Source organism: Typopeltis vanoorti, chromosome 11 (genome assembly GCF_054136105.1).
Source record: "Typopeltis vanoorti isolate ZY-2024b chromosome 11, IOZ_Tvanoo_1.0, whole genome shotgun sequence".
In the NCBI taxonomy this organism is placed as follows: Eukaryota; Metazoa; Arthropoda; class Arachnida; order Uropygi; family Thelyphonidae; genus Typopeltis; species Typopeltis vanoorti.
Window position 1 is genome coordinate 12,120,876 of NC_143559.1, and position 27,867 is coordinate 12,148,742.

General features: G+C 36.9%; 2 protein-coding genes across 4 annotated transcripts in view; one reads left to right on the plus strand and one right to left on the minus strand.

The window, feature by feature from the left end:
* Positions 1 to 24,388, minus strand: part of LOC150101304 (putative ammonium transporter 3) — a 42,395-nt gene extending 18,007 nt beyond the window's left edge. The window contains exons 1-2 of one of the 3 annotated variants that reach the window (XM_090400116.1): positions 9,521 to 9,599; positions 321 to 429 (exon numbers count right to left, since the gene is read on the minus strand). In XM_090400116.1, coding sequence (XP_090256242.1) covers positions 321 to 327 — 7 coding nt within the window. In that variant the 5' untranslated portion in view covers positions 328 to 429; positions 9,521 to 9,599. Of the gene's footprint in view, positions 1 to 320; positions 503 to 9,520; positions 9,600 to 24,318 lie in introns of those variants that run through there. The other 2 variants (XM_090400118.1, XM_090400117.1) reach the window with 2 other exon arrangements.
* LOC150101305 (methionine aminopeptidase 1D, mitochondrial) overlaps positions 15,687 to 27,867 on the plus strand; it is a 79,387-nt gene continuing 67,206 nt past the window's right edge. The window contains exons 1-2 of the mRNA XM_090400119.1: positions 15,687 to 15,792; positions 26,887 to 27,420. Coding sequence (XP_090256245.1) covers positions 26,941 to 27,420 — 480 coding nt within the window. The 5' untranslated portion in view covers positions 15,687 to 15,792; positions 26,887 to 26,940. The remainder of the gene's footprint in view (positions 15,793 to 26,886; positions 27,421 to 27,867) is intronic.

Sequence of the window (27,867 nt, forward strand, 5' to 3'; positions counted from 1 at the left end):
GCAAAATTAACGTAAAGAATATTTGAATAAATCTCTTAACTTTATATTACTATTTTATATTATTTTGAAATTTATATAACTTGAAAAAAATTGTATAAGCAGGACTAATCCGTAGGTAACATTATACTGTAAAGCGGTTTTCATTTGTTTTTCATTTCCTGTTCGTTTTATTCACACTTTATTCAACAAAAAAAAAAAAAAAAAAAAAAACCTCTTTTGGAAAGGCGCCAAACATTAATCGCACTCACAAGAAAAATACTATGCGCGGTCCTGCCTAAATTATACATCATAGTGAACAGTAAAATTAAGATGCAACCCACCTCCCATATTTGCCAGTAGTATGCTCGTTGGGATGTTGCTAATATCTTTACTCAAGCTAAACCTCCTAAGAGTAATATTCCACAGAAAAGAATAGCAGTCCTCAAAAATCTGTATAACAAAAACAAATATTATTTTAACGAAAGAGGATTAGACTAATGCTACTGTCATAATCTATTAAGCATTTGATTAACAACTCTAGGTGATTAGATAAATTTCATCGTCTGGTGTGAAACCACCAGCTTAATGCCTCCAAGTATACATATGTTAAAAGATCATACTACTTAATCATATCTCGCAACTCACTTACGAAAAAGATTTACAAATTGCTAAAAGAGGTCGCTTCTTACCACTCTCCCAAAAATTCTATAAAAAGCCGAAACTTATTATGTTAACTCGCTTGGATTGTGTTTTTGGTTTCGTTCAGTACAGAAATGTTTCTCAGTGCTCTTCATAGTTAATACAGCAGTGATAAAAGCTTTTGAGATATAATACTGATGATTAGTTCACAGTTCCTTTCTACATTAAAATAGTGATTGTTTGATGTTTCTCCTGTAGCGTCAACAGCGTGCTCGATCAGCAGAGCAGGTAAGACTTTTATTTTCATCTCCAAAAAAAAAAAATTTCAGGTCCTCTCCTGTTCCCCGCCCTGTGCAGCACTTGGTGGTTGAAGGGACAAGGCAGGTTCTGCCCCCACTTCAAGTCTAGATTTAATTATGGATTCACCATATGAGGATCTTCCTTTCAAGGAACTTGTAGCTATTTTTCGGCACATCGGTAACATTTTTACACACGAAATAGCTAGGAAAGGTTGAAGTCCATCAGATTATGGAGGTCGAGACAGAAGACCCTCAAACCTCCGAACTTTCTCCTAACCTTACACATGACAGTGTCATTTCCCCCGCTACAACAACCGACGTAGATTCTAATGATTACCAGGAGGTTAGCAGTAAGAAGAGAAAGAAAGTGTCTCTTGCTGCAGAACCTGAAATTGCACCTCAAATGGACACATCAGCACTATCTGGTGCAAGAACAGAGACAGATATATTGACAGCCCAAAGAGAGGATTCCACCAGTAATCGTGAGATCTAAGGAAAAATGGTCGTCACATGCAGAGATGATGAAAAACAATAACATCAAGTTCTCATCAGCCAAAAACACAGATGATGGAGTCCGCATACAGCCCGAAGGAGCAACGGACTACCGCCAGCTCACCAGACTTATGGATGAACAGAAATTCCCATATCACACATACCAACTGAAAAGTGAAAAAAACTTTAAGGTAGTCATCAGAGGTTTGGTAGAAAACATAACATCAGAAGAGATAGCTACTGACCTCAGATCACAAAGCTTGGAGCCGATCAAGATTTCTCGCATGTATCGAGCAGACAAGCGTCCCATGCCTCTGATCTTAGTGGAGATCAGTAAAGATCAGAGAGAAATTTATGATCTTAAAATAGTCTGCAACTTGGTCATCAAGACCGAACCACTCAGAAGAAAGGCATCGGCTGGTCAATGTCATCGCTGCCAAAAATATGGGCATGCGCAAATGTTATGCAGAGCAGATTACAAATGTGTAAAGTGCGGTGGCAACCATCCCTCGCACACTTGCGTCAAGCCAAAGACCACACCTGCTAAATGTGGCAACTGCAGCGGCCTGCATCCTGCCAATTACAAGGGTTGTTCTCTCCACCCATCCAACCTTCGAAAGTCTAGACAGGAGTTAGTCCCGCCCATTCAGAACAATATCATGAGATCTGTGCCTGAAATCAAAGCACGGCTAGTTACACCAGATAAATCTTATGCTTCTGTGGTTTCCTCGTGTAACACCGAGGTACTCCCTGCAACTAGTAGTCAAAACTCCTCAGCAATTCTCGCTGCCTCACTAGGGGAGATGCTAACGGCCTTTAGCAAAACAATCCAAGCCAGGCCAACACCAACAAATTCCTTGGGAATACTCAAGTCATCTTCTCCATGATTAATGACTAATCCTGCTTCAACATCAAATTCTATACAGATAGTATTCTGGAATGCAAATGGTCTCAACAACAAAATTTTGGAATTATAGGAACATGCAAATCATTTACAAATTGATATTCTCCTCATTAACGAGACTCACCTACGTCCCTGCGATAATCCCAAACTCAGAAACTACTCGTTACTTAGAATTGACAGACTCAATGCCAGAGGTGGAGGCACTGCCATCTTTGTCAGAAGAAACATTCGCTATAATGAGATTAAGAAGACTAATACATCTAACCTCGAGGAGACAGGCATAGAAATACATACCAACAATGCAAGCAGCTTAAAGATTTATTCTGTATACAACCCCCCTGGCAAACCTCTCCTACCCTCTGATCTCTCTCAGCTACTAGATACAAATGAAGCAATAATTATGGCAGGAGATCTCAATTCCAAGCATCCTTTATGGAACAGCAAGAGTTTTAACAACAACGGAATGATCCTCTACAATTTTGCCTTGAAAATAAACATTGTTATTGCAGGCCCGATCGAGCCAACACATTATGGAGTGACCGGCAGACCTGATGTTTTGGATATTGCTATATCTAACAACATTTCTCATCAATTCCAACTTCAAGTGGTTGACGAGCTCAGCTCAGGTCACAATCCAGTTCTTTTAAGTTTAGGAGGGGATCCTGAGCCCATTCCCAGCTAATCCCATAATCTAACTTTGCAAAATTCAAGGCTAAAATGAACACTATCATAGACTCAGTACCTACTATCTCCTCCCGTGAAGAAATTGACGCTGCAATCAGCAATCTTGAATGTAAAATCCATTCTGGCTTATCCTCAGCTTGTTCTATTTCCACCCCAGCTCAAATAAACTTACTTCCTGAAGAAATCCTTGCTCTAATCAGAAACAAAAATAGACTCACATGCCGCTATCACAACACGCTATCTCTGCAAGACCGTCCAACTAGTCCGTTATGCATTAAAAGATCACAGGAACCAGCAATGGGAAAGAAAACTCTGTTCTCTCAAAACTGAAGATAATTCTCTGTGGAAATTGACCAAAGCTCTCTGTACAGATCGCTCTAACATTCAGCCAATTCAAGGAGAAAGAGGCCTTGTTTACAGAGATGATGAAAAAGCAGAAGCTCTCGCTGGCGCTCTTCAACTTCAGTGCCGTCCTAATTATGTGCATGTGGATTTGGTCTTCATAGAGAAAATACACCGTCGAGTACGTACCGCGCTTCGGCAAACTTGTAGCCGTGAAAATATCTGTCCCATCTCGCCTAAAGAGGTCTATTCAATCATTAGGAAGCTTAACAACAAAAAAGCCCCTGGTCGAGATGAAATTACCAACAAAACAATTAAAGCCCTCCCACACAAAGCTGTCATGCCTTTAGTAGCCATTATTAATGCAATGCTGAGATTAAATTATTTCCCCTCACGATGGAAACAAGCTGATATATTCCTTATTCCCAAGCATGGTAAGGCACCTCAAATGCCACAGAGCTATATACCTATCAGTCTTTTATCATGCCTGAAAAAAATCGCAGAAAGAGTCATTCTCAACCGACTTAATGAGGAGGTGAATAAAAACAACATAATTCTGAAAGAACAATTTGGTTTCCGTACCGGACATAGCACTACACAGCAAATACACAGACTGACAGAATACATCACTATAGGCTATAACTGGAAACAACACACAGGAGCTATCTTTTTAGATGTTGCAAAAGCTTTCGATAAGGTGTGGCACAAAGGTCTCATCTATAAATTAATTTCAGCCAACATCCCTCTTCACCTTACTAAAATTATTGACTCCTTTCTAAAGGACTGTAAAATCCAGGTCAAGATGCGCGGAATTAGATCCTCACTGAAACAAATCACTGCCGGTGTCCCTCAAGGCTCGCTGCTCTCACCGCTGCTTTTTAACATCTTTGTTTCTGATGTTCCTAGCACATCACTAACCACTATAGCTAGTTATGCGGATGATATGGCAATTCTTAGCAGATTTCTCAGGCCGAATATAGCTATGCAGCGCTTACAAACCGCAGCAACAAATTTAGAAAACTGGTTCAGGAAATGGAGAATATCTGTAAATGCCGATAAAAGCACTGCATTCTCTTCACAAGAAGACAAGCATCTCACTTTGGAGAAGTTAAACTTTTTAACACAGCCATCCCATGGAGATCTAGCACCAAATATCTAGGCATTCAACTTGATAACCATTTAAATTTTAACTCCCACATAGTTTATGCATGCAAAAAAGCAAACTCTGCAATTGCGCAACTCTATTCTCTCCTCAATCATCAGACCATCGTTAACTTACTGATCACCGGTCTGGGGTCACACTTCCCCCCCCCCCCACCAACATCAAAAAACTACAAGTTATTCGAAACAAGTGCCTCCGTATGATTTTCAACGCTCCGTGGTTTGTCAGAAATGCTCTCTTACATCGCGATGTCGATATTCCAGATATTCCCACTTTCCTCCATAACAGTGCTGCTGCTTATTTTGCCAAAACAGCTGTTCATTCCAATCAACTCATTCAAGAGTCATCTAACTATGACGAACACGATAGGTGGAAATATAAGCGCCCGAAAGCAGCTCTGTTTATCGGTAGGTGCCTCCGTACAGCCCTAAATAGGGTGAGCCAGGTGCTCGCTAACCTTTACTATAAGTCTATTCATAGGGATGAAGGGATCGGAATCCATGGGATTGATATCCATCAAGCCACATCAGTTATCAGTTGTTAACTCGCTTCAGATATATGGGACTCCAAGAATTCATTAATATCCCATTTCAGTAGTTGATAGTGCTATGTGAAAAACTTATCAAACAGCAAAATCATTTCCTTTTCTACTCATTTACAACAAAAAATAAAATTAAATCGATTTCAAAATAGTTTATAAAACTTATAAATTCATACTTCGTAATCAGTTTTAATATCAGGTCTCTGTTTAGAAGTTTCATCAAAAAAAGCAACATCATTTATTAAGTCCCATCCCCTTCCTCGAACTTTTAAAATTACAAACAGTCCCCAATCTAGTAAATTCGGACTTACTCATATTATCTTGAAGGCCTATGAAAAATAAATAAATAAATCGAATTATAAAAATTTTACTTCCGGCGCATACGTTACTCGCTCGCCACTTAACAGAGGTCGTCCGCAAATCACACAGCTTGTGAGATGCATGTGCCTTCCTTAAATTTGATTACGTAAGCATGTGCTGTGTATTTACATTTGTACACTTTCAGAATTTTTGGAGTTTGTGTGCGCTACAGTCGAGTACGATCATTACTGGAAAAAGAAAGAAGTGGCAAAGTGGACCCATGCGTAAACGCACCAAAATCAATCGAGAGATGAAAATAAAAATTATAAAAATGAAAATTGTCGTTTTAAAAATATTTTTGTCATGTTTCCATCATTTTGTATATTGGTTGGATTTCTGCTTAGGACATGGACTGGTTTTACTAACACCATGTTCCAACATAAAAATTTGCACAAATTCACATGGAGACAAGAGGCAAGGAATAGGAAAAGTTTCATTGACTATGTTATTGTTGATAGTGATGTTTTCTCCCTGGTACAGGATACCAGATTGTACAGAGTATTTGAAATTGGAAGTAATGACCATTTAGTCTTCACTAGGATAAAATTGAATTTCATATTGAATAGAATATGAAAAAAAGGCGAATAAAAGCTGAGCAGCTCTCAGATGTGAACTGTAGACTATAATACACAAAGATTATTGAAGAAAAAATGAAAGAGTTTGAGAACAGGGACCAAACCTTGGAGATTCAGTGGCAAACTCGGAAGAAAACCCTGATTGATTCAGCCAGAGAGGCATGTGGTGAGATTGTCTGCAAGGATAGAAAAATCACAACTCCATGGTGGACCTGAAAATTAAACAGGCAGTGAAGGAAAAGAACAAAGCATATCACAAGTTCCTGGCAAATAAGTCAAATTTTGTTCTTAGAGAATACAAAGACAAATGTAAGAAAACGAAACACTGTGTAAAACTAGCTAAACAAAAGTCACTGGGAGGACTTTGGCAAGATAATAGAAAATAAATATCAAGAAGGTGGTAAGATATTCTGGAGTTTGTTGAAGAAATGAAGGAAAGAGTGCTGTAAAAGAAGTTAGAAATGATAAAGGTGATATATAAACGGGAGAAAAAGATATCCTTGAAGTATGGAGTAATTACTTGAAATACATATCCAAACTTGAAGTAGAAAAAGCCATCAAAGGCTTGAAATGTGGAAAGGCAGCAGGAGTAGATGATATTCGAGGTATTTCCCTACTGAGTGTTCCTGGCAAGATCTATGCAAGTATACTTGAGAAACGGTTGAGAAGAATTGTGGAAGAAAACCTTGGTGAAGAACAAGCTGGACTCAGGCCAAATAGAGACTGTCAGGATCAGATCATCACTTTACGACAAATAGTTGAGAAAGCATGGGAATATAATAAAGATCTGTATTTAAGTTTTGCTGATCTGGAGAAGGCGTATGAAAAGGTGCCAAGAGAGAAGCTATTCAATACGCTACAGTTATATGGTGTCAATGGGGCATTATATCAAGCAATACTTAGTCTTTATTTGAGTTGTAAGTCAGCAGTTAGAACTGAAGGAAGTACAGGAAGGTGGTTTAATGTTAAATCTGGTGTGAGACAAGGATGTACATTATCTCCTCTGTTATTCATTATCTATATGGATCACATTATGAAGGAAAGTGGTATTAAACCTGATATCAAAATTGGAGATGTTAATGTCAGCTCTTTGCTTCATGCGGACGATGTTATACTTCTAAATAAATCCGCTACAAGTTTGCAAGATTCCCTAACTAAATTGAATAACTCTTGTAATATATCAGCAATAAAAATATCAAGGTCAGCAATAAAAAGACAAAGACAATGAAAATAGGTAGAATCGTTAAAAATGTCAACTGTGTTTTGAATAGGGAACCTGTGGAACAAGTAAAACATTTCGGCTACTGAGGAACGATTTTTACTGAGGATGGTATATTAAATATGGAAATAGACAACGGAATCAAAAAAGTTGGTATTGTAGGAAGCCAATTGAATAAATTCATATGGAATAAGAGAAATTAGTAGGAACACTAAATTAACTGTATACAAGACAGTGTTCAAACCTGTTTTAACTTATGGATCTGAGAGCTGGGTGAGAAGTAAAACACTTGACCAAAGACTAGAGACCGCAGATATGAGAATCCTGAGAAAGATTAGAGGCATGAATAGATGGCATCAATGGCAATATCATATTATAAACGAGGATATTAGGAAAGAACTTGACATTGTCAGCATCCAGGAATGTGTTAGCAGAGCTAATCTCAGGTGGTATGGTCACTTAAACAGAATGGGCTAGAAAAGATTAGCAAAACAAGTTTTCTCTGCCAGGTTGGCAGGAAAACGACCCAGAGGAAGATATAGGTGGATTGATATGGTAAAAAGTGCCTTAGAAGATTGAAATATGAGATCTGACAATGTTGAAGCTTTGACAGGTAACAGATTGATTTGGAGGAAAATTGGATAGGAAGTTAGTAATGATGTAAATTTTTCATGTAGTACTATTATATCCTGTACATCCCTTGAGGGTACCTGTCAGGAATTTGATGATGATGATGATGAAAAAATTTTGTATCGAAGTCGAGTTTTTATCACAGCAAGCATTAAAAATGCCTTCATCAAAACTTTCCCCTTGCTATTTGCTTCTGTGAGGCAACGGTTCTCATTACGAAAATGTATGGTGGACGCTGGTAAAGACGTTTTTAACGTCAGAAGTGAAGGAAAAAATTGGAGGAAAGCAGAGGAAGCTCGTGCATAGACACTACGGAACTGCAGAACCCCCAATTTTTCTCGATATATAAATATATTTATTCATCTATTTATATTTGCTTGTAATATTTAATTTTATCATCAACAATCCTAGACAAGTCTCTTATTTTGTATAAAAATAATAAAATTCCATCTTGTAGCACTTATGAGGGAAAAGGACGCTAGCAGCACTGTTTTTACCACAGTGTCATATTGTTACGAGCGCAAGCATATACACGTCATAGTGAGACGCGAGCTATTAGCGTAATGCGGCACTGTCCGTCGCGCAGCTCTATTGTTGTTTATATGCAGTTTGCGCCAGTAGTAGAGTGTTCGTAGCTGCTAAATTATTTAACAAGGATAAATTAGCTACTTTTAAGAATAGATAGCCTACAGAAGAAATAAAATTGATCACTGAAGCATATCCTATGATCAACAAAGAAAAACTTGAAACTGAACTTCGAGTATTATTCTACAGCAGACCAGACATGCATGATTATTGTAAATTAAATGAATTGTTCAAATTTATAACAGAAAATTATTTAGATTGTGTTCGTATTAAAAAATAGCCTGTGTAGCTCAGTGGATGTGGCGTTTGCCAACCACCGCGCTTGGCCGCACGAAGGAAGACTTGGTTTCAAGTCTAGTCGGCGACTAGAGGAAATTTTTCTAAGCCTTTTTTCGACCGGTTCCCGAGTTAGTCGATCTCTGGCACGGGCAAGCAGGTTTTTCCTCCCGGAAACTCGGGTTTTTCGTCCTGTAAACTCAAGAAAATCGACCGTAGAACCCACATTATTTCAGACATTAAATATATTGTGTTAGAGTTAAGGACCACGAGATGGCGGCACATTTGAGCCGTCTCTCTTCACTGAGTACCGCTTAATTAGTGATAGCCTTGGGCCATCTATCTCTGATTGGTACCAGTGGAGATTGAACTGCCCACTCAGTCTCCAAAAGTTAGATAGGGCTAAATGGCTTCGCCTACTCCCCGTATACGGGGAATAAAAAGGCGTTAGCTGATTTTTTTTTTTTTCGTATTAAAAAAAAATTCCTTTGACAATTCCTATGACTTCATCAGAGCCTGAACGCTGTTTTTCAACATTAAAGAGAACAAAAACATTTCCGAGGAGCAGTATGAATCAGAATAGGTTAAATGCACTTGTGATGATTTCAATGGAGAAAAAATTCTTCAACAGTCAAACAAACATCAAGGAAAAAGTTATTGACCTTTTCGCTCGAAACAAAACAAGAAGGATATATTTTATTTTTAAGTAATTTTGAATTATACCAAACTGTATAATTTTATCGATAATAAACAATATTCTTTCATGTTTAATTTTTTTAAAATTTTTACCATAATTTTGATATTTTATCCAAACACGTATACACTGTACTTACAGTGTGTATGTATATTTCGAAAGTTGCAGCGCTCCCACGATTTCAAGCCACGAACCGCCACTGGAGGAAAGCAAAATAGATGGCGCCTTTAGCCTCTCATCGAGCGATTGATGGAGAGAAGAAAGAAGTATCTGTTAAGTCATGTCTTGATAATTTCATACAGAAAGTAGAATGTCCAAATTAAACTTTTTCATATTATGCTATTACTTTGTATTGATTAGTAATACTAAAATCTACTTTGTGGATGTGCATCGTGTGAATGAAACTAACAGAAATACGTTTAAAAGGTTCAGGTTAACGCACTATCTTAAGCACATACTGTAAAGTAGTAAGTAATATAGTAATTAACAGGAATGGGTTAAATCCGACTTACGTAAACTTCGTAGAACGTGGTTCTGCGAACTTTACATAATTTGAATTAAGGTGGCACCCAATATGCATCTCTCTGCCTTCTCTCCTTTGTTATGCATCAATGTTTTAAAAATATCATATTGATCCTATTTTAGTGCGTTTAAACAGACCGCATTCAAGAATACACTTCACTGTAATAAAATAATTCCTATCTTTTCCTGAGCGCATCACTCATTTCAGATACTGTACTTCAATATCACTCTTTGCATATAGAAGGCCATCACAGAGTAAACCTGAAAAATAACCTCTCAGTCACCCAACTACAATATGATATTCTTAAAACATTGATGCATAACAACAGATGTATAGCTTTAAATGAGAGAAAGCGCTTATCATGAACTCGGTTACCTACACTACACATTTTCATTCTTCGCGTATTCAAAGCCACTACAGTAAGTCTGACATAAACAATCACAACCATACAATTACAATATGACATAAAAGCATATGTATTTGTTAACATGAAAGAACTTTTACCCTGAATTCGATTATTTATACCACACATTTGCAGCCAATGGCCACAGTTCTTCAAAAATAGATAAAATACTCTCACGTCTCCAGATGGAATGCAGAGTCACGACAACCCTTGCCAAAGCCCTACACGGGTTAAATTGCAATACGTTTTTGTCAAAAGTTATAAATTTCCTAAGTATTTCTTAAGGAATGTACAGTGCTTACAGAAAATTATGCAGAGAGATTCAGTATGAAATATATTCACCCCCGAACTGCGATGCGTTTCCTACCATGCTTAGCACCAAATAATTCAGGAGTTCTTGAGGCAAACTGCCCATTCCTAGTTGTGAGCAAGGACATGTCCTGTTTGTTTCCTTAATGGGAATTTCGAGCAGTAATGCGTCTCCCTATTGCGTCACGAACATGTTCTATGGAGTTGAGATCTTGCGAGTGTGCTAGACACTGGATTCGAGTAATGTCCTAGGTCTCCAGAAAGTATTTCCACTGCTCGTGTATGATGGGATGTGGCATTTTCATTCATGAAAATGAATTCTTTGGCTACAGTACGATGTAACAATCGAACGTGACGTTGAGGAATTTCGTTGCAATATCGTTCACCAGTCTGAGTTCCTTTTCTAGCAGTTCTAACTCGTTGCGTCCATTGAGCACAATGCCTTCTCACATCATGGCCAGAGCACTGCCGTAATTTATCCTTTTCAAGAACATTCTCGCGATGACAAGCAGTACCACTTTCACACCAGATCAAGTGTCGTGTAGAATCAGTGGAAAGACTAAAATGACTCTCTTCTGGAAGGAGTACATTATCCCATTGGTGTCTTGTCCATTTTTAAGGATATACCGCCACTAAAAACGTGCTCTATGGTGAGCTGTGGATAAAGTGCCACATGGTGCCACAGTTTGTCGACTAACCTCTTAGCAAACGTCGGTACATGGTTTTGAAACGCTATCCAGAGTCTGGATTCAGTTATGTGAGATTCCAAAGTTTTGATGCGATGACTTCAAAAATCCTACGGGGCATTCCTTCCACAATTGTACGATAGCGATCAATGCGAATTTTCGACCATTCTTCCTGTAGGCATGTAATTAGGTCACGGAATGTTGTGGGGTGGACGTCCCTTGAGCTCACCCAATGCTTCACTTCATCACACAGATGTTCAGTAGGATTCAGATCCGGGTTCTGTGGAGGCCAATCAAATATGGTAGCGTTCATTACAGCAGCTGCAGCCTTATGATAGAGCCTCGCTGAAAGAGACTGTTGTCAGTTTTGTAGAAAAAAAACAAAGTAGGAAGCATTGCATTGTCCAGAATGTTTAGATCCTTCTCGGAATTCAATATTAGTAGCACACAAACAGAGGTTCGAGGTCAAAACCAAGAAAAACAGGACCATACTATCACATCACCTCCTCCGAATTTCATAGTTGAAGTTACTCATTCTGCTAAGAGATGTTCAGAAGACATCCACCACACCCGTCCATCTGCTTGGTAGAAGCTGTAGCGTGATTCGTCGCTCCATAACACAACTTTCCAAGCTTCCACGTCCCACTGTAAACGCCTTTGCATCAGTGTTGTTGGTTCAGCTAATGTAAAGCTTGCATATTGTGCTCTTACCATGGAGAGTTGTGAGCCTTGGTTCCAGTAGTGCACCCAGAGGTGGGGGAGAAGGGGCCCTTCCCCCCCCCCCAAAGGAAAAGAAAAAACACTAGAAAATTTTTCAAAAATCTTTTCCTAATTAAAATTCTTTTTTTTTTAATTTATGTTGTGTCGTGTCTTCTATTTCTATATTACTTATGAATTAGCGATCATTGCAGATGCTCAGTCGTAGGGCGTATGCGATGCGTAGTTTGTATTCTCAAATCGTCTACTCAACTCGAAACCCCCCCCCCTCCCGGATTAAATCCTCAGTGCGCTACTGCTTGGTTCTGAATGTTTTTGTGCAGATTGGTGCTCCAGTCGTTGTCCAGAACTCCGCATTAAACGTGTGTCAATATCCTTCGCAGCACAGTACAGTCACGTGCAGTGGGTTGTCCACTGCAGGTAACATTGCCATTGTTATCTGCACTTCCATCTCAGTATGGAAGCGCAGGGAGATGAGATGGCCCTATTTCTCAACAGTTTGCCGAACGAATAGGACTGCAACATGGCATCCTATCACAACGCCTCTTTGAAACCTTGTGAGTTCCTTTCTCGCAGAGATGTCACCCAGCAACATTGTTCTAACTTGGGAAAATAATACTTCTCCAATTTATAATGGCTACAAACATGTAACACATTACATGGCGCGATGCACCTTGCCCATGGGGATGGCCATTGACTTCTTTTCAAGCAGTGTATATTACGTTATTGTTATGGACCATAAGTTGGCGGCACCTGTCTGCCTTTCTTCAGTGGATACAATTTAAATTAGTGCTAATCTTGGACTAGCTATCTCTCATCGGCTAATACTGGAGATTAAACTGTTCCCTTAGTCTCCAAACGCTAGGGCTAAAACGGCGTTGCTTGTTTTATCTGGGGAATAAATGCTGTTATCGAATTATGTCCATGTTGATTTACAGCTCCAATAAACAGGGAGGTGGGGTTTTATGGAGGTACCACTCTACTGGCAAATGTCATTTCCACAGGGCTACACTGCGTCGGTACCAGTGTTTTCGATAAACTATGCTACAACCTGGAGCCAGGTAGTAGCATAGTTTATGGTAAGCAAGCTAGCGAGTATAGCAGAAACTGCAGCTCTACTGGGTTGGCTAGGATGAAGTGTCTAGAGTGTTTTTGTGGTCCATCCACTGGAGAACATCTAGCCAATAATAGCTAATTGAAGTGTTAAGCTGATTGCAGGTTATAAGTTTCCTGTAATTTACAGAGGGAAATAGGTCTCTTTCTAGTGAATCACAATACGACATGTCCGAACATAATATTTCAAATTCTGTTACAGGTGGGGAAATATATTGCTATAGGCAAACTCTGTTTCACTTTTGTAAGTGCAAAACAAGAGTCCTATGCGGATTCTTGTTTTGCACTGACAAAAGTGAAGAGGACATAGAAACGCAGATACTGGGAGCAAAAAGATTGTCAGGTTCGTCGAATCCCAATTTAGTTTGTTGCACACAGCATTTGATAGAAGCAGCATGATTCAGTGGATCGATTTCTGCCATTTGGAACCTTGCAGACTGCTGGTGTAGAAGTAGGATATCAATTTCTCAGCAAATTCGTTCCGTGATGCCGTTGAAGCAGCGTCTAGAGTCAGTGTTTCAAACCATGTACATCCCTTCATGGTCATAGTTTATCTGTTTAACAATAGTTCTAACAGGATAATGTGTCGTTTCTAAAGCAATGGTTATTTGTAAATAGTTTGACGATCATGAGAGTGATTCTACTATAGTCCATTGGCCTCCTCAATTACCAGATCTCAACACAACTGTTGAGCATCTTCAGAGCGAAAACTACAGAATGAGAGTCTGCATTTGTCAGCATTTCTGTGAAACGCTTTTTGCGCCTCGTGGAACATTCCTAAAAAAATTGAAATTATTCTGACGACTAAAGAGAGAACTATTTACTATTAAAGTTACTCAATAAACGGATCATAGAATACAGATCACTAGATAGCCAGAAAAAGTTAATGTTTACAATCACAAGGGAAGAAGAGGAGAACCAGATAAGGAAGAAAATAGATAAAACAACTGATTTCTTATATTTGCTAGATTTTGGTGGTGTTTGGAATTATATCACCAAAGCTACTTTCTTAGGTGGCGCAAGCAATAATAATAATAATAAACCAGGAATGCCTTTTATTTACTTATAAGGAGTTGATGGGGAAGGTTAAGCCCTGTCCAAGTTTTGGAGACTGAATAGGCAGTTCACTCTCTACCAATAGCCAATCAGAAGAGCTGGGCAAAGACTATCGTTAATTTAAAGCGGTATCCATTTAAATTTACAGCCATCTCGTGGTCCTTTAGCCACTTGAGAACTAACACCATTTGAGACAATAACATAGTATGTTATTGTCTCAAATGGTGTTAGTTCTATGGCTGATTTTTTTCAGTTTATGGGATGAAAAGTTTGAATTTCTTGTAATAAAAAGACCACTTGCCAGTCACTTGATCTCTTGCACAGGCAAGGGGTTTTGTTATTACCAGAAATTAGTTTTTTGGGAACTTCTCAAACTTAGATAAGTTCCTCTAGTCGACGACTAGAATTGGACTTAAGTTTTCCTTTCTGCCTCCTAGCTATGGGTAAAAACGTTTCGTCCAGTGAGCTAAGCTTCTTAATCAGCAAATTTGCTTTTGGTGCCATTGAGTTATTTTAGTTATACAAATGAAAGGGTGTATAGCCCACCTTAGCAACCATACACTGTCCTAGCTTTAGCTTTTGCCACATACTCCTCCCTCCCTCCCTCTCTCTCTCTCTCTCATAGCAGAATAACGAATGATATTTCGTTACAAGAAGCGTGCGCATTATCTTTCGTCTTGTTCAATATGCTTATTAAATTCTTATTAATATATGGGTATTTCCATAGAGTCAAAACACTGACATCGTGAAAGATAGGGATCCCAGACGTCCCATAAAATACTGGATCGTCCTGTTTTTGGCTAATGCGTCTGAGAAAACTCTTCTGGACAGCTTTTTGTCCTGTATTTTAGAGTTCAAGACTGAATAACAAAATCGATGAGTTACAATTTCTATTCTATTACAAACATCGCTCTCCGTCATTGCAGGGAACTGTAGAAGCATTGTTATTTTCTCAAGGCGAGTGATGCCAACACTGCAACAATAATAAGTTCGTTAGAACAGTGCGCATGTGCATTGACATTATTTGTTTACTTATACTTAGTAAAGTGTGTACATAGTAAACCTTACCACGCACACACTTGGAAAGTTAGAATCATTTTGTAAGACTAGCATATGTGATGGATGCGTATACCAAACTTTCACACTCAGTCATAAGTGTCCCGTATTTTTACCAATGTATCTGCGATTCCTAGTGAAAGGCCCTCACTGACCTTTGCACATTCAATACCCTCTAGTTTCATAAGCCGGCATAATAAGTGCCCTCCCATCTAGTCCGAAGTACTTTTTTTTGTCCTCCTGTAATAATGGTTTAATTAGTGCTTTGACTTGCCATCTTGAAATAACAGTCACGACCAACCTTCAAATAATATATTCAGTGCTACTGGGCACTTTTAAATACCTTCCAGCTATCACAAATAGCAAAAATAAAGACTTAGAAAATTTTCGTATTTCTTCTTTAGAAATGACTCTTTTTTTTTTTTTTTTTTTTTTTTTTTTTTTTTTTTAACTGCCATGAATTATGTTTTTTAACTAACGTCTGTTATTTTAACGCCTTCCTACGTTGATTTTGCTAGCGAAGATATGGCATCACTTGTGCTCGAGAGGTATGTAAATATCTCTGTTAAAATATCCAAGTATTATATTGTTTATATATATATATATATATTATTATTATAAAAATTTAATGGGCTATATATATATATTATTATTATTAAAATTTAATGGGCTATAAGAGGGTAAGGAATTGTATGTTATTAAAATTTTGAAATTTACAAATGAATGAGCTAATCATACTACGCTAAATAATGTGATTCTTTAACTATATTTTTTTTTTTTTTTTAGTTTGTGTTCGAATTTCTTGTTTTGATTTTGACTACAGTAATGTTACTTGCTAGCCAGCACGTTTACGACGGCAGGTAATGTTCGCACATTACCATGTACATTTGCCGTTTTGAGTGTTTTTCCGCCTGGATAAACCCAGCAACTAAAATATAATACTAGTTTGATTTCAGTTGTAGAGGTCTTACAAAATTTCTTAACTTGAAGATGAAATCTGAACTGATTATCTTCTCTGGTCAAATTGGACACGTGTTCTTCCAACTGATGCAATGGAAGCAGCTTCTTCGAGATGTTCGCGCGAAAACTCAGTTAAAGAACAATGAAGACACATTAAAATTAAGCATGGAAAATTATTTGAAAATGAAACATAAATACAGTATCGATAGTAATAAAAATATGATTTAATGACAATTTATCTCAACTGTATGTTATATCCAAATCTGGCTCAGGTTATTTGGGTTCACAAGCAAGGATTTTTAGCCTTCCCCCTTTTTAAAAAAAAAAACATTAGGATTTGTTTATTCTCTCTGTTAAGTTGATAGCGTGCTTACTAGTTTGCAGCAAAGCAGTGAGTGCTCATTGTTAAATAATTTTTGGTAACAGAATTACCAGTTGGGGTGGATAAGTTAGTTTTGGAAGACATTTCCCAACAAAAAATTACTTACTTACTTACGTCATTATAATAATAATAAAATAAATAAACGGCCCCATAAAGGCTGTGATGAAGTGCTGGGTGAAGGCCTCACCATTGCAGGAGGGTTGGGTCTACTTTTCCCAATGTGATCAGGCCATCTTAGGAGAATGTATATATATTTGTATCTATGAATGTCTGAAGGTGAAAGACTTGCAAACATCCAAGCCCAAGGCAAGATTGAAATGAATAGCCTTTTGGTTTTAAAGTTAATACATTAACCACTCAGCCAACAAGGCCGGCCTGGGCCGTACTTACACTTTTCCTGAGGTAGGCGTGGGGGAGGGTACTATCGTGCTTAGGAGTCCCCAGTTAGCATCTCATGTGCTTGTTCATAAGTATGGCCAGAAGCCAGCATGATACATTTGTTCTATTCATTGGGTACTCTTTTACTGAGACTGAATACTTTTAGGTGTCTGTGGCCTGCCGGTCACTTCTGACCATCTCAAATGCAAAAGAGGAAATATAAATTTAAGTGACGATTGTAAACAAAATTTGATGAAAAAGGAATAGTACCAAAGCAAAGAAAAAAAATGATGTTCTGGTGTTATTTCAAAAAAAGAAAAAATAAGCCTTCATGAAAAACGCATCAATTTAATCAGGCCAGTTTTTGTTTATATTTGAAAATTATTACATAACACTTTTATAAACTTTCAGGAATGATTGTATGAGACCACTCACTAGACAGCACTATAAATCAAAGAAGATAATGAAATGGGAGAGGGAAAATGAGCAATATTAACATTTTGATAATATTGCTCATTTTGATAATATTGAACATCTCTGAACAAAATGTGACCATGTATGAATAGATTATTTATGCTGTGGATATATGCTTTTTCATAACATGGAAGTTGTCCAGAAGTTCTGTAATATAGTGTTGGCAAACCATGTGCCTGCATGTGTTAGTGTTTGAGAATTAATGTATATATAATTTTTTTTTCTTTGTGTAGACATAATCAGTTTTAAAATACTCAAAGAAATTAGTTTAAGTCAATTATATTTTTTTTAATATGTTTTATTAATGTTGGCCTAGTGATTGAAAAACTGAGTTTAGACAATGGGCAACAATCTTGCACTTTTTGTTGAAATCATAAAAGAAGCTGTTTTTTAATAACCAGATGTAATATATGCTGAATCATGATAGTAAAAAAAAAAAAAAAAAATTATTATTCCTTACATTTTACTTGTGTGTACTAAATATAAGCACTCATATATTACCTATAATACACTAGTAAAAAAATAGTTGTTTAAACTATTTTTTTTAAGCACCGTTCTTTAAACTGCATCAGTATGAGATCAAACTTAAAATTATCAAAATATTAGCCATACATTGTAGTTGCAAATATATTTGCACTAAATTCATTTCCTTAGGAATCTTTCTCTTTGTTTATAAAATTCAAATTATATGTTATTGCAGCAATAAATGAAGCACTCAAACCTTTGAACAGTATGATATTCCCTTTGCGAAATCCCATAGTTGTAACTCTTATGGCCAGTTGTGCTTTCCTTGATAGTATTATTTCACATTACATATGATAGCAGTCTGGAAAGTTCTGATAAACACTTAGAACAAAAATTATATTAAAGCAACTGATATAGCCATCAGTTGGATGGTTATATCAGTTGCTTATATAAGATGAAACATGGGGGTTAAAGGGTTGGAAGATATGTTCTTTTTTGTGGTTACATCAGTTGCTTTAATACATTTTTGTTCTAAGTATTTATCAGAACATTGCAGCCCCCCCCCATATATTATTATTATTATTCAGGTCTCCATGGAGTCACAAGACTCGTCGTTGAAGGCCAATCCTATAAAACACAAAGTCTGTCATACCATTCCTTGAACTCATTCACCATTCATGCTCTCATCACTCTATCAGGCAAGGCATTCAACAACAAAGGAACTTCCCCTGACCCTTTTGCTCACAGCTTCCTTTCATCATAACTTCCAGGGATGGCCCCTTGTTCTCACTCCTTCCCCCTGTTCCACCAAATGAAAGAACACCCAGTTTAAAAGTCTCAATCATATCACCTTTCCTTTTATCTATCAAACTCTGCAGTCCACATTCTCTCAGCTATCCTCATAACTAACCTTGTATCTTGATATCTTTGTTATACACCTCTGCACTCTTTCCATGGTTAATATGTCCCCTTCAAATCCTGGGGATTACCAAATTTGACACAGTAGTCTAGATGTGGTCTGATCAGGGCTTTATACAAAGGAATGACAACTCTTATTTCTGCTGGTCAGTGGGTTAACTTCACCGCCTTTGCAATATGTTCTCTGAATTTCAAGTTTGTATCAATCATCCTCCCAGATTCCTTGCCTCACCCATTTACTCCATTACAGGTTCCTCCAACAGAATACGCAGCCTCCCATCAACACATCCCAGACTTCAAGACTTTACCTGAATTAAACTGATACCTCATTTATTTGTCCATCTGTTCAATTCAAATCCTCTTGCAGGGCTACCACATCTACACTATTACTAATAACCCTTCCCAGCTTCACATAATCTGTAAACAACTGAATATCCCTTTGCAATCTGCTGACAATGTCATTGATATAAAGGTTAAACAATACAGGTCCCAGTAAGCCTGGTGGGGCACCACTTGTAATGTTCTGCTTCCCTGATATTGCTCCCCAAAACAAAACTCTGATACCTATCAGATAGCCAGTCCTGAATCCAGTTGATTAACCCGACATCTAAACCCATGTGCTGCAACATAAATAACAGCTTATCATATGGTACCTTGTCAAATGCATTTGTAAAATCCAAAAAAATGGCAGAATATCCCTCATAGATTGCTCTTGTCACTTTATTATAAAAGGCAATCATGTTACTGAATCAAGAGTGCCCCTTAACAAATCCATGTTGACTCTCTTCACAGATAACATTACCCTCATCTGCCCAATGCTGTATATGACCCTTCACTAATTTCTCCAAAATCTTAACTACTGATGAAACACAAACTGGTCTATAGTTTGACACTACCAGTCTGCTACCACCCTTATGCAATGGCACTATCTTACCGAAATTCCACTCCTTGAGTAACTTTCTCTTGGCCTGACTCTCATTGAAAAGCCTTGTTAAGGGAGCTGTCAATTCTTTAGCACATTCTCTCAAAACCCATGGCAAAATTCCATCCAGTCCCACTGCTTTATTGACATCCAGATTACTCAGTATTTGAAACATACTTTCCTCTTGCACTTCTAAACCATGAACCTACCCAATCCCTCTAGTATTAAAACCTAGAGTGCTCAGTATTTGGAACATGCTCACCTCTAAACCTCAAATCTGCCCTATCCCTCTAGTATTAAAATTTACTCCTCCAGGATGAAATACACCAATAAAATGTTCATTAAACAATTCCACTATGTCCTCTGCATCAGTAACTCTATTCCCATTTTTATCCCACAATGTCATTCTTCCATAATTCTCCTCCTACTGGCCATGTGGCTAAAAAATTCCTTAGGATTTTCTTTGGATCTTAGGGCCAATCTCTTCTCATATTCCAGTTTCGACTTCCTTGCCATACTAGTCACTCTCCTGGCCTGTGTCTTATATTCTTCATGCATTTGCCCTTCACCTGTCTCTTTATATTTCTTCCAAAGCCTCTTTTCACATGCAGTTCCTGTTTAATATTGTTTGTCATCCACTTTATACCAAATTGTGTCCTCTTTTTCACTTGTGGAATACAGCTTACTATTGCTGCTAACAAATATTCCTTTACAATTTCCCAAGCACTGATGATATCCCAGCCTTCCAATTCCTCCCTCCATGAAACTTCCTCAAGTTGATGTCAAAGACTATTATAATCACCTGCCTTATAATTCCACATACATCCCCATTTCTGTGATACTCCTGCATGTCTATTCATCTTCCAAGTCAAAATTATGTTAACAAAACTTTATCCAGTTATTGCATTGTGAGATAACTACCTTGCCAATATATTAGAGACTTGAAGTTGTTTGCTGTAGAAATCAAACATTCTTTTTGAGAGGTTCCAGTTCAGTTTATTCACTCCTAATTACATTCACATTACTGTAACATGAGAATGCTAACATTTTATTTTCAGTTTATAGCACAACCACCCATAAAAGATTTTCTGCTTATAGTTGTGCTATAAATTAAAAATAAAATGTTGACATTCTCCTGTTACATCGTTACATCCAGAGCCGGCGGAAGTGGGCATTCAGAGCATGTGGTGCATGCAGGCGGTGCTACAAAGGGGACACCGCCACCGGGGAGATGCCCCCTTCGTGCCTGCAGAACCATACACGCCCGGATCGTTACAGGGGCGCTTAGATAGAAATTGCATGCGGGCGCCAAAGATCCTAGCACCGCTTCTGGTTACATCTTCACTTTATTACAAAGATGCAGGAGGAACTCGCATCATCATGCCACTATCCTGCTGTGACTTCAGCCTCTTTGTTGCTTATTTCTCCCCCCCCCCCCAAACACACATGATGGCTAGGTGCCAGTTGTTTATTCAGAATTAAGCCAATGCTTTTTACTACATTTTTAAAGTGTGCACATTTCATATACAGATTAATTTGATAGAGTAACTGAGAGAGTAGGAATTTAAAACAAACACCAACTGCAGGGTGCCATTTCATACAGAATTGTTCAGAATAACACAAATACATGATGTTACATACATGTTTTAAACTACTTCCTGACATTTTTTAAAATGTTGCTCCCACTAATGACAGGTTGTTCCATTTATTATTATTATTTTTGCCACGTTCTCTGTGACTGTCATCTTCCCTGTTCATTGAAAGTTTTTTCACTTGGTTATAAATTAAAGATGCCAAGAAATTTATTCTAGTTTAATCTTTTATCCGAGTGTAAGAACACAAAGTTTGTATGTGAAGTATCTTCATGAGTAGGCAACTTGTATACAGAAGATAATGACTTCACATTAATTGTCTTAGTATCCTATAATGCAAAGCACACATCCTTCCAGGTGTGTAAATGCATCATGGGAAAAGCCATTACCCAGACTTGTTTCACTCTTTATTGAAGTTTCATCAGTGGAGCCAGACCCAGAAGAAATACCAATGCTGAAAAAATGCATTAGTCATATATTTCCTATATAAAGAGAAAAGGTATAACACCTTATTAAAACACTCTGAATTAGAGGTAGTTATTGAAAATTTTTTTCAATAGTTCTAAATTAGATGTCAAGAAGTTATATTCTTGAAATGGTATCAAGTGTAATTTTTTTAAATTAAAAAATTTAAATTATTTTATTTAATTTATAACTAAGTGAAAAAACTTTCAACAACTAGGGGAGATGGCAGTCACAGGGAACTTGGTACATCTAGAAGGGAAAGAAGATGCCATTTATCTTTAAAGGAAAGTGGCTAGGAGGAGAGTCTATTCATAGGAAAAAAATGGTATTAAGTTCTATTTGTTGAGGATTTTTGAAATATGGTTCAGAGATACGTAATATATCAGAAATTGGAACCCTCTGTACCGGTTTCTTGATTACTAGGGCAGGCTTTTAGGAGTCAAAAGTCTGCTGAATTTTCTATTAGGTTAGGAGAAACCATTTTTTTACATGATATACCAGATATTGTGAAGTTATATTTTGAGATCTTGAGGATTGGAGCAGACAAGATGAGCAATTAGCAATTTCCTCTCCTTCATTTAAAAAAATAAATAAATCTGATTAAAGTTAAAAACTCTTTTTTTAAGCATTCTGATGGTCTATTTTAATGTTGAAATTTTTTTTTTTTACCAATGTTTCTCATTATAATATTCTTCAGTTACTATCACAAGCTTTCTCACCTGACAGTCAAAATCTTCAAATTTTATCATCTCTTCTGGCCACTTTATCTATCAAAATAAACTCTTAATATATTTACTAAAATAAAGAGCCAAAAGGCTTCAGTTCAGCAATGCAAAAATTATAAAAATCAAGTGGATATTAAATCCAGCATTATTTCAAAGCCAAATACAGAAACTATAAAAGTTTCATATGAAATTTTACCAGAGAGCTTATGAGAATACAATCGCCGGCATTTAAGAGTTGCCCTAGCCAGACCTTATAGGGGACACGATCGCTATCCAAGCGTTCCGTATATTTGCCTCCTATTGGTCCATTTTGATAAGGTTTCACTGGCCTGACAGCTGTTTCAAACTGGTTGGTTTTCGTCAGAGACCTTAAGAGAGCAAAAAATCTCTTTCAATATTAAGGAACTTGAAAAGTCAGAGAGGTGCATTTTTCATAAGTAAACTCTTGGTTGGTGCGTAAAAGGTTCTCTGACGACAACGAACCAGTTTGAAACAGCTGTCAGGCCAGTGAAACCTTATCAAAATGGACCAATAAGAGGTGAATATACAGACGCTTGGATAGTGATCGTGTCCCCCATAAGGTCCGGCTAGGCCAACTCATAAATCTGCGATTGCATTCCCGTAAGCTCTCTGGTCAATTTCATACAAAACGTTTATAGTTTCTGTATTCGGCTTTGAAATACTGCTGGATTTAATATCCACTTGATTTTTATAACTCTTAATATAAATTGCAGATATTTTAATGAGGAGCCCACTCTCACCTGCACTAGCCAATTTTTACTTTGAATATTTAGCAGAAAATATTCTCATCCATACATCCCACTCATCATTTTGGGTGAGCTACATGGATGATGTTTTGACCATTTGGCTCCAGTCTTCTAAGATATTCTACCCACTTTTCTAACCAAAAAAAATAGCCCTGCATCCCCATTTAAATTTTGCCATTGAACTACTTGGCCTTAGACACATTGCCCTCCCCCCATTTTCCTTCTGATGAACTATCTCCATTTACTACAAACCCAATTTCATGGGCTCTTATATATGCGAGGATTCTATGCATCACATTGCCCATCTCAAAAAATAGGCCTATAAAGTTTGCTAAATCGAGCTCATGAGGTCCTGTGGATTGGATCTAAAACTAGAACTTCACAACCTGCCAGTATATCATACAAAAGAATGGTGCATTTTCTATCAGAAAATAGATCATATTTTTGACTCATGCATGCTCTTGGATCCAGAAACCATTATGGTGGATTTCAATGCTTTATATTTCAGATATCTCCAAACAAATTTCAAAAATTCTTAAGAAATGCAATTTAATACTTTCATTTTTTTCCTTTTGCTATCAATATACTCACCTCTTAACTGCCATTGAACCACTTGGCCTTAGACACATTGCCCCCTCCCCCATTTTCCTTCTGATGAACTATCCCCATTTACTACAAACCGAATTTCATGGGCTCTTATATATGCGAGGATTCTGTGCATCACATTGCCCATCTCAAAAAATAGGCCTCGTATAAAGTTTGCTAAATCGAGCTCATGAGGTCCTGTGGATTGGATCTAAAACTAGAACTTCACAACCTACCAGTATATCATACAAAAGAATGGTGCATTTTCTATCAGAAAATAGATCATATTTTTGACTCCAGCAAGCCTGCTCTTGGATCCAGAAACCATTATGGTGGATTTCAATGCTTTATATTTCAGATATCTCCAAACAAATTTCAAAAATTCTTAAGAAATGCAATTTAATACTTTCATTTTTTTCCTTTTGCTATCAATATACTCACCTCTTAGCTGCCTTCCTCTAAGGATAAATAGGCTCCTCTTTTCCTTGATATGTGTATCAAATTTCCTGTTATTGCCACCACCTCTACTTAGGACAGACTAGGTGCTCTGCGAACAAAAGATTGCAAGAACATTAATTTTATCACCTATAAGAAATCTGGTTTAACACACATGGAATTGACACTGACCACATAATATTCTGGTGTGAACTCATCTCTTCACTTTTCTTTTTCAAATTCAAGGAGAGTGCTGGAGCTTTGCTATATGACCTAAATTTAAATCAGAATGACTGCCTCTCCTTGCCAAAAATTTGGGAAAATCATTCCTATCAGTCATCAATATTTTTCGTTTATCAACTACATCATTATTCTAGCACAAGTTCATATTTAAAAATAAAATTCACTGTTATTGTCCTACCTCAGTGTTAAGTGACTTAACACTGAGATGATCTCTCAGTCTGGGTGGGCAAGGAAGAAATAAGAAGATCACTTGATCTGACAGTAATAAATGCTATATAGATTGTTGCTCTCCCATAGTCTTCCCCCCCCCCCCCCCCCCACACACAGCACTAATGTGTTGAACTGGAAAAAAAACCTTGGGTATTTATACAAACAAACAAAAAAAAAGAATAGAGCCTTGATTTTTTAAATTGGACATTCTGAAGCTAATTTTCTAGTAGTTTGAAAGAATTTTAGAACTTATTATTTTCATGCTAAGGACATTGTTTACATCCTACTAACAACGGGTTATTGCATCTCAGAAGTTGACCAAGTGTCATGTTCCTGCAGAATAGCTATTTGCCAGCCCAGTTGGCTGAGTGGATAGCATTGCAATCCTTCAACTAACATAGATGTTTGTGTATGTTTTTAGATGATATTATTAGATGATTTAGTCATTGCTCAGCAGGAGACTAGTACTCTGTTTATCAGAGGAAAAAATTTCATGTTTAATCTAGAGCAGGATCACCAGGTATCTTTAACTCGCCGATGATAGTAATACAAATGTACTACAGATTTATAACAATTCATGGAAGGGATTCATATAAAATCATCAGATTAATCAAGATGTAAGTCATACCATTGACACTTATCATAACATTCAGTGTTAGGAGAGTCATTTTTTCACAAATGTAAATTCAAATATGAATGACAGTCTGAAGTCATGACCAACTTGCTTAATCATAACACAAATACTGCATTGATTTCTAAAAATTTGCGAACTTATGTTCTTGGACATCTCCATGAAGGTCACTCATCATGGAATGCTCATACTAACCATTATTCACTCAATATCTATCGCACCTTTAAAATCTTCAACTCATTCATCAACCAAGCACAACTGCTTCTGGAAACTTTTTCCACCCATTCACTACCCTCCGTGCTTAAAATAAAGTCCTCACACCCTTGCTAACCAAGGGTGTGAGGACATTCGCACATCATTTTCATGGGTGACTTTTGTTCTCTTCTTCCTAACATATATTGAAAAAAAAAAACATCTATGTCAATCCCATAAAACTCCTTTAATAACTTGCATGTTTCTGTCATATCTCTTCTTTCCTTCCCACTTATGAACAAACTATCTTTTGTAAGCCAGATAACTTGTGAAGCCATTTTTCATAATTATAATAATGAGTTCTTTTGAAGTATGAAGCTGTGGCTAGATCAGTCTTATAACTAGTTATGAAGAGGTTCTGATTTGCTTGTAGTTGTGGTCATATTGTTATGTTCCTTGTGTCTGTTCTTTTCCTTTTGTGCATTGGTAATGTCTGTTTTCATCAGAATATACAGTTATTAAAGCAAGCAAAATATAATTTCATTTTTCATTATAAACAACTACCATATTAGAGTAAAGCTTCAGTTTAATATAAACCAAAATAAACACTCGACAATTCATTCTTCACATTAAGGTCATCATCTGGAGTTTACGTGTGTATATATATATATATATATATATATATATATATATATATATATATATATATATATATACACACACACACACACACACACACACAAAGAAACAAGCTGCACTACAATCTACATGGTATACTAAAGTTATATTGATTTGGTCAATGGCCTGACCACTGGTGAAAAAAAAAAAAAAATTAGCATACCATGTATATTGTAGTGCAACTTGTTTCTTTGTATATATGTGTATACTCCAGATGATGTCCTTAATGTGAAGGTTGAAACGTCGGGTGATTATTTTGGTTTATATTAAACTGAAGCTTTACTCTAACATGGTAGTTGTTTCCATAATTTTTATAATAAAATCTGATCATTGTCTAACAATGAAGGAAAGGATAATTTCATTTTTATTTTCCTTGTATTGTATATGTATAGTTTCCTAGCGTACTTCTCAACCTGTACATAGTTGTGCGTCAACATACGCACATTTGTTTGTAGAATTCATTTTGATTCTTAACAAACATGTAGGGGGTGTTATATATTCAACTTTTCACATTAGTATTATTGTGCATGTGTGTACACACACACACACACACACACACACACACACACAGTAAAGATACAAATATTGTTTATTTATTTTATTTTATTTTATTTTTTCAGATTCTCTGCCTGACCATTAAAGTGTTTAAATGAATATCGTTATTAATCAAGATCATGCTGTTACTTGTTTTGAGACATTTTTGGCACTGTGATGTACAGAGCTGTGTTTATCCTAAATTATCCAATCTGTACCAACTCAGATTTCTTTCCAGCTGCCACTTGCATGACTCAAGAAGATTTAAGAGCAGTTCTACAATTCTAAATTGTAGAGGAAAAAGTCACGGCTGTATCTCATATTTAATAGCAAAACGATATGGAACTTGGCATTCATCAATAAGAACATTAAAATATCTAAATGACTTCTGGACTCGTCAGAGGAAAAAACATGGTCCGTATGATCTAGTGCAGATAGGCGAAGTAAGTGCACAGAGATCAGTTCCTGACTATATACTTAAACCAGACTATGCAACTACAGGAAATGTGCAGCATCAGCAATTGGAAATAGAAAGGAAAAATGAACATCAGATTCAAAGAATGAGAGAATCTTGTATTCTTGCAAGACGAGTTCTGGATGAAGTTGCTAACCACGTTGTGGTACAGTTTAGAATAATGATTTTATAATAATAATGCAACTAGATCTTTCATTGTTTCCAGTGAAACAATTTTGATGTACTAAATCAAATATTTATGTGTTATTTTTAGATCTGAATATGTAATAATATGATTTAATTATTACAAATTGTGCTTATTTACATTTTTTTTTACAGCTAATATCATCATCATTAGTGTTCTGTCTCTTGACAGATCCAATGGTATAACTCAGCAGATTCTCTTCCCACAATTTCCTCTGTCTCTTGCTTCCTCCTTCATTTCCTGATATCTTCTTGTTCCCATTATATCATCAAGCATCATTAGTCGTCTTCTTCCTCTTGGTCGCTTTCCTTCAATTTTCCCTTCTATCATTCTTTTCAGTAGGCTGTCTCCTCTTAATACATGTCCTATCCAGTTATGCTTTCTTCTTCTTATGGTCTTTAGTAAATT